A 12,605-nucleotide genomic window follows, 5' to 3' on the forward strand; every position below is an offset into this window, starting at 1 on the left:
TTTGGCCATCTATATATCTTCTTTGGTGAAGCAGACTGTTCAAATCTTTTGCCATTTTCTGAAACTGGGTTGTTTGCTCATTATTCCATTTTAAAAGGTCCCTACATAGCCTGGATACAAGTTTTTTTTAAAAATAAATTTATTTATTTATTTATTCATTTTATTTTTGGCTGCATTGGGTCTCTAGAAAATAAATTTATTTGTTCAATAAATTAAGGAAAATTAGAATATTTTTTTAAAAAGAATAAGAAGAATTAGAATGACTACCAGGAGCAGTGGATATTGAAAGAAAAATAAAAACAGTGCTCATCGTCAAATCAGCTCAGGGATGCCTGGAATATAAGGATCAAAAATAAATGGAAATTAAGAGGTTTATAATATGCTGGCTGGGAAAGAAAGGACTCTCAAAACAAATCTCAAGACTATGGATGAGGGGCTTCCCTGGTGGCATGGTGGTTGAGAATCCGCCTGCCAATGCAGGGGACCCGGGTTCAAGACCTGGTCCGGGAAGATCCCTCAGTCCGCAAAGCAACTAAGCCCGTGCGCCACAACTACTGAGCCTATGCACTAGAGCCCGGGAGCCACAACTACTGAGCCCACGTGCCACAACTACTGAAGCCCGCACACACCTAGAGCCCATGCTCTGCAACAAGAAGCCACCGCAATGAGAAGCCCGCGCACCGCCACCAAGAGTAGCCTCCACTCGCAGCCACTAGAGAAAGCCCACGCACAGCAACGAAGACCCAACGCAGCCAAAAATAAATAAAATAAATAATTTTTTTAACAAAAGACTATGGGTGACTACGGCAAATTCCTAAATTTTATAAAAATAGAGTATTCAAATGTCATTCACAAAGAAAAAAATACGATGTCCAATGCCCACCCACTCCCCAAAATGTAAACACTCTGCCATAAACAATCTTTTGAAAGGCACCTTTTCCCAAATGAGTTTAAATTTAGAGGCTATGGACTCTGGTCAACTGGCAGTCACTGAACAAAAAACTGGCAAGGCTGACACCAAGACTGTTTTCTGTTTCACTCTTCTTCCTTCAGCTACCATTGAGTTTCTGTTATGGTCTTTGCTTGGCAACAGTATTACTGGTGTGAACTTAGTCATGAATGAAATAAACATAGTTCTTCTTTGAACAACTGTTGAAGAGCTCAGGAGTTTTACTTGATATTTCCAAATGGACTGGATGTGAAGTAGGCAGCACTGTGAAATGAGCTATTTTAACCCTTCATACTAAAAAGTGAGACAGATGAAAGATTTGGTTGAGTTAATTCAACCTTTAAGATCCCATCCAGGCTGCAGCTGCTCAAAGAACCCAAACTCTACCTGGCATTTGAGTACAAGCCCTCTGGCTGAGACTGGGAAGAACAGCAAACAGGTAAAGGATGATTTACTTCGTAAAGGAAAGTTAAAGGTTTGAAATCTTTAACTTCTTTTCACTAGGTTTAATCATTTAAAAGGGAGGAATCAGAGCTTTCATGTTCACCTCTGACCTCTTCATTCATTCCTCATTACTCTTCCCTACCAGAGGAGTGATGCATCTGATTGGTGAGTGGCAAAAGTCTAACATTTGCTAATTCGCATTTCTCCAATGGATGGAGTTCATTTATAAGGAGGCTGCACAAATGCAAAAGAAGTGGTTCTGAGTATTTGTGCCTGCTCAGCAGCCTCTAATTCTCAAGTGGGTCATCCTGTGCAGACTTAGGATGTCCGTTTGGCCACAGATCAACTGTGCCCTCCAATTTGGCTGAATAAAAACTAAATCTTTATTTCCATCTGCCTGGCGTCTATGTTTTATTTCTCAGTATGTTCTAGATGCTCAGATGGAGGGAAGAGGTATGATCAACTATCAACCATCACATATAACCAGACAGGTTTTAACACAGGATAACAGTTTAATATAGCACAGTCATGAAATAATATGAAGTCATAAAATATATAATTCTTATAACTATGAAGGGATAAGAAAAAAGATTTATAACATAATCCTAAGTAAATTTTAAAAATCAGAAATGCAATACAGTATATCCTATGATTACATCTGAAAAGTTATGAAGCATGAATGTGAGAAATGGAAAGTATTTATTTATTTATTTATTTTTGCGGTACCCAGGCCTCTCACTGCTGTGGCCTCTCCCGTTGCGGAGCACAGGCTCCGAACGCGCAGGCTCAGCGGCCATGGCTCACGGGCCCAGCCGCTCCGCGGCATGTGGGATCTTCCTGGACCGGGGCACGAACCCCTGCATTGGCAGGCAGACTCTCAACCACTGCGCCACCAGGGAAGCCCCGGAAAGTATTAAAAATAAACAAATAAAGAAAAAATAAGGTAATGAGAATATGGAAGATTTTTCATTTTTAAAAAATCTTCTTAATGTTGTTACAATATTTTTCAGTATCTATGCCTCAAGACAAAACCTGAAAGGAAATGTACGGAGAAAGGGGGCTCTTAGAGTAGTGGGACTCCAGATGCTTTTTAATACCTTTTTTATTGCCCATTGTAATGCTGCATATGTAGCAAAACAAACTTCATTTAAATAAATATAAATCAGACTGCTCAGAGTACCCTGCCTTCTTGTACACCTGGGAGTTCTTTTTCTAGAAAGCCACCTACCTTATTTTCTGCTAATCTGAGGCAGCAGCTACAGCCAGCCGCTCTTGCACTGAAGTGATAAAACTGAGGTAAGTTGAGACCTTCCGATCAGATGTCTCACTGGCACCAGGTCATGGTCAGAAGCTTTCAAGTAGTCAATGAAACCCCTCAGATAGCCATGGGCTCCATTCCCCAGGTTATCAACAGGAACCCTGCAGTATAGCTATGTCCTCTCTCTACAAACTGCTAGCAACATTTCTAGATTCACTCTCCACTGACCCTCACACATTACACATAGTTCCCATTTAACTGGCAACCCTCCTCCATACTCATCCACCCTCCCTATCTCCCCCATCCCAGACCCAATACAGAAAAAAAAATCAATACCAATTATATTAGAAATTTTGCTTGGACTAAGCCTCTTCTGATATATCTAGTACTTTAAGAATTCAGCTATTAGTAAATGCTAATTATGAAAATAACCTCTTCATTGTACAAGCAACTCTGGCTGAAGAAAAACAGAGCAGGGCTTCCCTGGTGGCGCAGTGGTTGAGAGTCCACCTGCCGATGCAGGGGACACAGGTTTATGCCCCAGTCTGGGAAGATCCCACATGCCGGCGGAGCGGCTGGGCCCGTGAGCCATGGCTGCTGAGCCTGCGTGTCCGGAGCCTGTGCTCCGCAACGGGAGAGGCCACAACAGTGAGAGGCCCGTGTACCGCAAAAAAAAAAAAAAAAAACAGAGCAAAATTGAGCATAAGCCTTTGCTGAAATTACCAACTGAAATATAGAAAAGAAAAATAGCTTTCGTTTCCACACATACTTTTCTTTTTATTTATTTGTTTGTTTGTTTATTTATGGCTGCATTGGGTCTTCATTGCTGCGCATGGACTTTTTCTAGTTGCGGCGAGCGGGGGCTACTCTTCGTTGCATTGTGCGGGCTTTCTTATTGCGGTAGCTTCTCGTTGCAGAGCACGGGCTCTAGGTGCGCGGGCATCAGTAGTTGTGGCACATGGACTCAGCAGTTGTGGCTTACAGGCTCTAGAGCACAGGCTCAGTAGTTGTGGAGCACGGGCTTAGCTGCTCTGCAGCATGTGGGATCTTCCTGGACCAGGGCTCGAACCCGTGTCCCCTGCATTGGCAGGCGGATTCTTAACCACTGTGCCACCAGTAAAGCCCTCTCCACACATAATTTTCTTTCTAAGTTTTTCTTCCAGGGACATGGGTGTAAGACCTTATGGCCTATGAATACTATCTTGAGATAGCATTTCTCACCGCTTTGCTTATCTAAATTCCACCTACCCTTCAAGGCTCTAGTACTTGAAGCCTTGTTTTACCTTCTCCATGAAGGAGTTTTTCCTTCTCCATTAAGTCTTAATAATGGCTAAAATTTATTAAGCGCTCACTATATGTCAGGGACACTGGCCCACACACCTGGCATGTATCAAATCACCTAATCCTCATGACAACCCTCCGAGGTAGGTATTATTATCTTCCCCAACTTATAAAGGAGAACACAGAGGCACAGAGAAATTCTAAGTAATTTTGCCCAAGTTACCTAGTCAGTAAGCAGTAGACCCAGGGTTTAAACTCAGGCAGTCTGGATCCGTGCATATCACTATGTCATTTGACCTCTTTCCTAAAGATTTTAGTCTTCCCAAAGACTGCAGCCCACCTAATCTCTCCCTTCTACTGTACTTGTTACGTCCCCATAATAAGTCTATTATACTCTCTGTACACACTTGTTTTCATATCTGTTTCATATGTTTGCACTTGTTCCCCAACTAAATTATAAGTTCCTTGCTGGCAAGGCAACCGTAACATTTGCTTCTTGCCCCTACTTCTAGCAGAGTGCTGGAAGTGCACTAAACATATACTTCTTAGATGATTTTTTAAATCCCTGACAACTTCCACAGTATTAAAAGATAAGACATTTTTTTCTATTTTTTAAGTGCAAAATATCGTTTAAAAAGGAGAAAACTGAAATATTCAGGCATGATGACAAGGGAAAACTGGGCATAATCATGCCCTTGCTACAAACCCTTAAGAACATGAAGTCACAGGCTATGACTAAGCAAAATTACTTCAAAACCTGAAGGATAACTTATGCAGTCAGTGTCAGATTTAGCATTACTAAAGTTAGGAAACTGACTATAGATATTTATTTTTCTTCTGAATGCATCTCCTCCTGGTGAGTCATATCTATAAAACTGACAGACCAATGTATTTCCATCTCCTAAAAGAGAACTAACACTTAAGGAAAATCAGATGAAGTCTCTTCTGCATATGCATAACCAGTAAGTGAAAATCTGTGTAATCAGGAATAGCACACACAAGGAAAAAAATTACTGAAACCGGAAAGGCTTCCAGGCCTGGCTAGCAGAATCAATTTTAAGTAATGTTTTTCCATCCACCAAAATGAGAAAGTGGGAGTTCAAAGACATAATCTGTCTTGAATCACACTAATCAACCCATGTACCAAGGCAGTTCAGAGTTAAGCAAAAAGCTGAACACTGGATATTAAGAAGTACCACAGACCATAAGTAAAAGAAAATACCTTAATAAAACAGGACTGTTACCCAAACATTTCATTAAGTTTCTTGACTATAAATCTAACAACAGAAAAATCTGGGGAGCTGGGAATTCCCTGGCGGTCCAGTGGTTAGGACTTGGCGTTTTCACTGCCAGCGCCCAGGTTCAATCCCTGGTCGAGGAACTAAGATCCGGCAAGCTGAGCAGAGAGTTCAAAAAAAATTTTTTTAAAACCTGGGAGCTACAGGTCTTAAGATAATTTTCAGAGGATAAAGGAGAGAAGCTTAGGGTTTTATGGGCTTCTTATTGAATACGAGTTTTCAAATACACTGCAAATACAGTTTTAATTTACACACAAATAACTACCAAAAAGTTTTGCTAGTTCTTCAGGTACTTGAACTATCTCCAAAAAAGGCTAATGTGATCCTGAAACACAAAGAAATTCTGATTATGGGATTTAAGTTTTTTTTTTTTTCTTTTAGCATCTGTTAGCTTTCTAGAGCTAACCAAGCTGTGCGGCAACAGGAGCAAAAGCAAACCAGTGATTTTTGTAGGCAGAGCTGGTCTGTCCCTTGTGAGGTAACAGCCTCTAAATGCTTATAAACAAAGAGTACTTAAGGCCACTTAAAATTGTACACTTAAATTGTACACTTAAAAATGGTTAAAATGGTCCCAAAAAAACAGATTTTAAGTCAATGGATTAAATGAAAAAGAAAATTACTGCGTTTAATTTAAAATGGTATTCAAGGATACAGATTAATGTCTTATTTTCAAATCCTAGCTAAGATTATTTTTCCCCAAAAATATGGATGCCGCATTATATAAAGAACTGGAAATTAACTGTAGGTCCCACCCTGAGACCTGGAAGGCAAGCAAATATCTTATCCTTAATCTGGCCCTGAAATTCCAATTACAAACTACCACATTCATTAAAGGTAATCTCTAGAAACCAGTACCTCTGTGCAAAATCATAGACTGGGCCTCATTGTGACTTCAATTACAACTCATCCTGGCCTGTTCTTTACTTGACTGTCAGACCACTAAGAGTCTGCAACACTGTTATTTAAAAAACAACATAAGCTTTTTATTCTCACACCGTATACACAATATAGAAGCAGAAAACAGAACTGAAAACACCACCAGGTTTCAAATATAGCACAGCTCTCTCCTAATCAAAGGTTTACTAAAAGTAACCTGCCAAAGCCCCAACTACTGAACACAAATCTTTCTAAGACTACTCTTGCCCATATTTTTCTTATACATTCTGATGTTTTGCTGCACTGGGAAGTGAAAATCTGTCATGGTTTTAACACCCACCCACTATCTAAAGAATCCATACAGCCCAAGGAAAACTTACCTCTGCAAAATGTGTCGATGTGCTGCTGCCACCACCTAAAAAACTGAAGAGAAAAAGCAATGAGTAGTGGTTCTATTCCCAGGGACAAGCTTCCCTCCTGGAAGCTAAATACAGAATGGTACAATGAGAGCAAATCCCAATAAGGAAAAATAACTCATCCCAATATGACACCCTCAAAGGAAATTATGAAGAACTGGCATGTGGATTAATCTATGAAAAATATTATAACAAACTACAAAATCAAGGGTAAGCCAAATGAAAAATTGGGGAGAGGGCTTCCCTGGTGGTGCAGTGGTTAAGAATCTGCCTGCCAATGCAGGGGACACAGGTTCGAGCCCTGGTCCAGGAAGATCCCACATGCCGCAGAACAACTAAGCCTGTGTGCCACAACTACTGAGCCTGCGCTCTAGAGCCCGCGAGCCACAACTACTGAAGCCTGCGTGCCACAACTACTGAAGCCTGCGTGCGCCTAGAGCCTATGCTCTGCAACAAGAGAAGACACTGAAATGAGAAGCCTGCACACCACAATGAAGAGTAGCTGCCGCTCGCTGCAACTAGAGAAAGCCCGCACACAGCAACGAAGACCCAACACAGCCAAAAATCAATAAATAAAATAAATAAAATTTTTTAAAAATTGGGGAGAGAGACTATCACAAAGAAGGAAGAAGGATCCACAGCAATGCAACTCAAATCTGAACAAAGGAAGAAAAACATCTATTCTCAGAAGCTAAGAAATAAAACAAGATTCTCAACATAATATTTCATTAAAAAACCATTTAACCACCAGATGAACACAACATTTGAAACTATTGGGAATGATTAAATGTAGTAATGCAAGGGGTCTGGTACTATATGTAGCACCTTACAAAAGGGCTCAATAAATATTTTTTCTTCTTCTGATAGCTTATCCTATTCTGTGATTATCCTACCCACCCTTCAGGGCCCATCCTCCATTAAGTCTTTTCTAAACTCACCAACCAAACAAGACTCCTCCACACCCCTCTGCACTGACTCTGATTCTAAATTCAACCTTGTATTATAAATATCTAGAATTTGGCTCATCCATTTCTACTCGTTCCCCTCCTTTCATAAACATAAATTCAGAGGGTAAAGACTGTATTTTATTAACACCACAAATATATGTGTTTAGTATGTATCAGCCATTATACAGAGCACTCACCACTTCTGAAAACCCTCTTTACCATATCCTATATCGATAACTGGAAAGTAAAAGTTGTTGAATTGATATCACATGTATAAACCTATTCCCAAAGACTGGGGGGAAATATTTGATCCCCCTGTCCCCATGAAATCTACAAAGAAGAGAGGAAACTGGCTAACACACTCTGGCAGAAATGGGATGGAAAGTATCAAAGAACTGCTGGATATCACTTTTACTTCAAGAGACACACACAAGTGCACCAAAGTACACACACTAGCACACAAGTATGCACACACTCACCCCAATGAAATAAAGTCCACAAACTATTATAAATAGCTTTCACTTTCAGAATCACAATACCAATCCAGGCATTGCACTCAGCTCATTGAGGAAACAAACACACTCCAGTTAGTCTGGAAGCAAAAGTGAAAAAACGAGTCTAATGCCATTCTCTACGTCATCATTCTCAGGCCTTATTCTCTAATTAGAAACCATTTAACAACTGTATTTGCTTCAGAAGTTAAAACATCTTTTGTAAAAAACACTTCAAATGTAGAACAAGCCCAAAAGTACCAGTACATCTATGCTAAATAAATAATTGAACTACCACTATGTATCCATTTTATTACTCAAGTCTAGATAGGCTTCCAGGGCTCTTTCCTGACTTTACCATATAGTTTCAAGAATTCAAACATCTTTGGTAATTAAAGCTATCAACTCTATCTTTTGGAGTTCTTCTCCCCCTGAAACTCCCTCAGCATTCCCTTTCCTTAAAATTCCTTTGCATTTTAAGAATGATAAGGCTAATCATAGAGAAGGGATAATAACAACCACATCGTTCTGAGAAATGTTACAAAGCTTAAGAAAACTTACAAGATGCCCCTCTAGCTGAATGTCTAATAGCAAATGGAACCCATTATCCAATATTTACATAAGGACTTGCTCTCATTAATTTTTACCATCCACTACTTACTACTATAATTGCTAAGTATTCAAATAAGCAAATGTTTATGAACTTTATAGAAGGGAATACCATGCTACCTCTAAGACTGATTCTAAGACAAATATTTCTTCAACTATTTAAAACACTGATATTTCAAAAGACATAATCTTTGCATTTGAGTATCTGGTACCAATAGCACCTGTACAGGACAACCTTTGACTTACAAAGGCACAAAGAAAAGAATTAAGTCAAATGAGAGCAGGATCCATAGAATTCATAGTTCCCCGCTAGAAAAGATTCATCCTGCAGTTACTCACAAACCTCATTTATAACCATACTTTGTATACAGGGCTAAAGAAACCAGGATTAGTATTTAAAAACTTTGAAAAAATCACCCCCCAACAACCAATATGCTCTTCATTCAATGCATGCAGAGCATACCTGCTTGAAATAAGTATTAGATGCAATTATAATAGCACAAATAAAAAGCTATCCCAAGTTAGCATGCCATCCACACAAAATTGCTAATTTTGCTATCAAGCTAATCTTTATAGATTTAGAATTGGTATTGTGTTATTTAAAACCAAGATTATTATATCAACACTTAAGTGTTTGTACCAAACTAGATCCCATGCCATATGTTGCCTTAGAAGCTCCAGTTCATTTATACATATATAATCACTGATCATTAATAAAGTTAAACTAATTGTACATACTGTAAAATGTGTAGTTTTTCCTGGTTGTGGAAGGGACCTTCAACTTTATATTCTGCCAACAGCAACAGTAAAGGAATTATTTACTGCCATTAAAATCCCCAAAGTCATCCCAAGATTAAAAGCTTCAGATTACAGATTCTTTTTACCCAGTCAGTATTTCTTCAATTGTCCAACCAATGTTTAACCAGATAGCCACAAAAGAACAAACGTGTTATTACATTTACCCCAAAAAGGCCCCCCTATCAACACTATTCTACTTTTTGTTAAGCTTTCATAGTTTTAATCATATTAACCAAGAAGGAATACTTAACACTGTCACTTTCAGAAATAATGTCCCCTTTTTATAGGCTTTATACCATTAGTAAAAGCAACAAGAGCCAATTTCAAGCATTACCAACACACTGATATTACAGTGGCAAGATGGCATAAGTTTGACTGCAATAATCCTAATAAGGACAAGGGACCCAAGGCTTCTGCAAGAATAACAACTCAGTTTCCCTGGCTAGAACAGCCTCTTTATCTTACTAGATATCTTTGTCAGAAGTCACTCACCAGCCCACCAAAGAGGTATAACAGCAATTTACCTTCAGGCCACAGAGTGGTCACTAAAAACCAACCAATAATCCAAGAGAACCCCAAACTCTTAGAAAATATATGAAAACTTACCAGATTTACTATGATATGGATACAGAGGTTTCCAAGGAATGTCACAGTAGATCTCATCACACCCACTATCACATCATTTTCCAAATTTTCCCATTTTTCTTCCCCTTCGCTCTGCCACTTTTCTTCTCTCTCTCAATAGAGTATGTTATAAAACAAATTCCCTTCTATTCATTCAGTTGATGCTGAGAAAAATAATTTTGATAACAGAATGCCTGATTTATTCATGAGCTTGTACAATACCTGGAATCATCTGTCATTTCTTCAATAAAGCCTGATTCACATCTGGGACAAATATATTCCTATAAAAGAAAGGAAGACAAATAAAAGTCGTTCATCAGAAAGCTAAGTATATAGTTTCAGAATAATATGCAGTACACAAGCTGATGCTGTGAAATGTTGTATGTACTTGCTGACTCCCAGGACAGTTTTTTCTGTTATACTCTGGCAAATAAAGAATTCCATGAGATGTCTACAGAATGGCTTCACAAGCAGTTCCCACTGAGAACTAAAAGAAGAATGTCAAAGGTTTTTATTTTTCTTTAACTGGAATGAATTCATTATCTAATTTTCTATTCAAATCTACTGAAAAAGTTCCACTACATATATCAGAGCAGTAGAAGATTATAATATTCATGGGTACAGAAATTGCTATTTTTTTTTTACTATGTACATACAGGAGACATAAACTGAATCACAGAATAAATCAATTTGTAGACTAGGAATTTACAGTGAAGTTTTACAATATTTCTGATCTGCTTTTTGATTATCAGTGGTTCCAAATAAAACTTAGTATCCTCAGGTATTCTATAGAAATGATAATTTAAATAACCAGAACAATCCCATTAGATCAGCATCTATTTCCTTAACTACCATGAATCTTTCTTTTAAATAAGTAAATATTTCTTTTAAATATCAAGCTTTGGGGCTGATAAGAAAGAATATAATTTAGAGACTGCCTTACCATAGTTTTTTAAAAGTATATTTTAACTACCTATTAAAATAGATCTGGGAAAGACATTTTCAACTATTTTCTTGCTCTCTATATTTTCTAAACATGAAAGTTTGTCTTATCAGAAGGAAATGTAAGCTGTATTTGCCTACTCAAACAAAGACAGTCAGAATGGTAACTCAAATATTCAAATGCTTTCTTAAAAGAGATATAATGAAAAAAGACCAATCCCTTCTGTCAAGATTAGTTTGGTGAGGAGACAGTCAATGCAAGAAACAGTAAAATTTAATAAAAGACTTTCTTTAATCAGTGCACACTGGAAATATAAACAAATACCGAAGTCTGCCTGAGGGAATCAGGGAAGGCTTTATCTGAAACATAGACTTAAAATAGTACTCTGTTTGCTCAATAAAAAAGGAAATTATGGGTTAATAACTGTAACAAGAGAATATAGCATGCATGGAGGTTGGAGGGGAATGGTATGATGAGTATGAATAGGCAGGCTGGAACCAGACTGTGGAAAACTTCAGATTACCATGAACTTTACCCTGTGGATTAGAAATCTCTCAACCTTTTCTCTCCTCTATACACATGAAAGACAAGAATCACTCATAATGGCCATACTGTTAACTACTCCAGAAATGAAATAATCTGGAGACAACATGAATGCCTGAGCCCCTCCCTCTACTCCTTCATCCCCCACCCTCCCAGGCAGCAGTAACTACATTCCTTTCTCTCCCACTAAGAAAGTTTATCTGAAAGGAAGTGAGATTGACTTTAGAAGGCTAACCTTAAATCTATTCTAAAGTAAAAAGGAAAAAATATCAATTACAAAATGTGATTTGTCACCATCCCAGTGCCAGGCCCTCCTCTTTCTTTTCTCTTCCTCTCTCACTCATTCCCATTGCTTTAAAATCCCCTGTATGAAAAAAAATTAAAAATAAAAATAAATAAATAAATATCCCATATGTGGAACAACTCCCAAACGTCTCTCTCTAACCCAGGCCACTCTTCTGAACTCCAGATTCATTTATCCTTTTTTTTTTTTTGCGGTACGCGGGCCTCTCACTGTTGTGGCCTCTCCCATTGCGGAGCACAGGCTCTGGACGCGCAGGCTCAGCGGCCATGGCTAACGGGCCTAGCCGCTCCGCGGCATGTGGGATCTTCCCAGACCGGGACACGAACCCGTGTCCCCTGCATTGGCAGGCGGACTCTCAACCACTGCGCCACCAGGGAAGCCCTCATTTATCCTTATACGTACTTTCTTTCATGCTCTTTCTCTCTCTTACACTTACACACACACACACACACACACACACACTCTCTCTCTCTCAAGAGGTGGCATTATCAGTTTGTTCATACCAGAAAACTGGGAGTCATTCCTAACACCTCCCTCTCTGTTATCTTCCACATCCAACCATCAAATCCTGGCACTCCTACCACGAACACATTTCTCAAACCTACTCCTTGCCCCACTGCCTTACTATCTTAACCCAAGCCAATACTGGCTCTGGACAATGAATAACTTCCCTCTTCCCTGTTGTCCTGCTTCTCTTCTAGCCTCTTCCCATCTGTTCTGCATGAAGAAGTCAGAATGACCTTTTTAAAACATAAAATGGACCATATATCATTTCCCATCTTAAAACCTTTCAACTATTTCCAAAAACACTTAGAATAAAATCA

The 12,605-nt window shown here is 38.8% G+C and overlaps 1 protein-coding gene across 2 annotated transcripts in view; it reads right to left on the reverse strand.

Annotated features, from left to right (window-relative positions):
• The window catches only part of RNF115 (ring finger protein 115), a 65,918-nt gene that overhangs the window by 36,357 nt on the left and 16,956 nt on the right, over window positions 1-12,605 (reverse strand). Inside the window, exons 2-4 of one of the 2 annotated variants that reach the window (XM_060090416.1) lie at window positions 10,214-10,272; window positions 9,308-9,359; window positions 6,487-6,529 (exon numbers count right to left, since the gene is read on the reverse strand). In XM_060090416.1, the coding sequence (XP_059946399.1) occupies window positions 6,487-6,529; window positions 9,308-9,359; window positions 10,214-10,223 (105 nt within the window). In that variant the 5' untranslated portion in view covers window positions 10,224-10,272. The remainder of the gene's footprint in view (window positions 1-6,486; window positions 6,530-9,307; window positions 9,360-10,213; window positions 10,273-12,605) is intronic. The other variant, XM_060090415.1, reaches the window with a different exon arrangement.

This window comes from Mesoplodon densirostris, chromosome 2 (genome assembly GCF_025265405.1).
Source record: "Mesoplodon densirostris isolate mMesDen1 chromosome 2, mMesDen1 primary haplotype, whole genome shotgun sequence".
NCBI classification, from domain to species: Eukaryota; Metazoa; Chordata; class Mammalia; order Artiodactyla; family Ziphiidae; genus Mesoplodon; species Mesoplodon densirostris.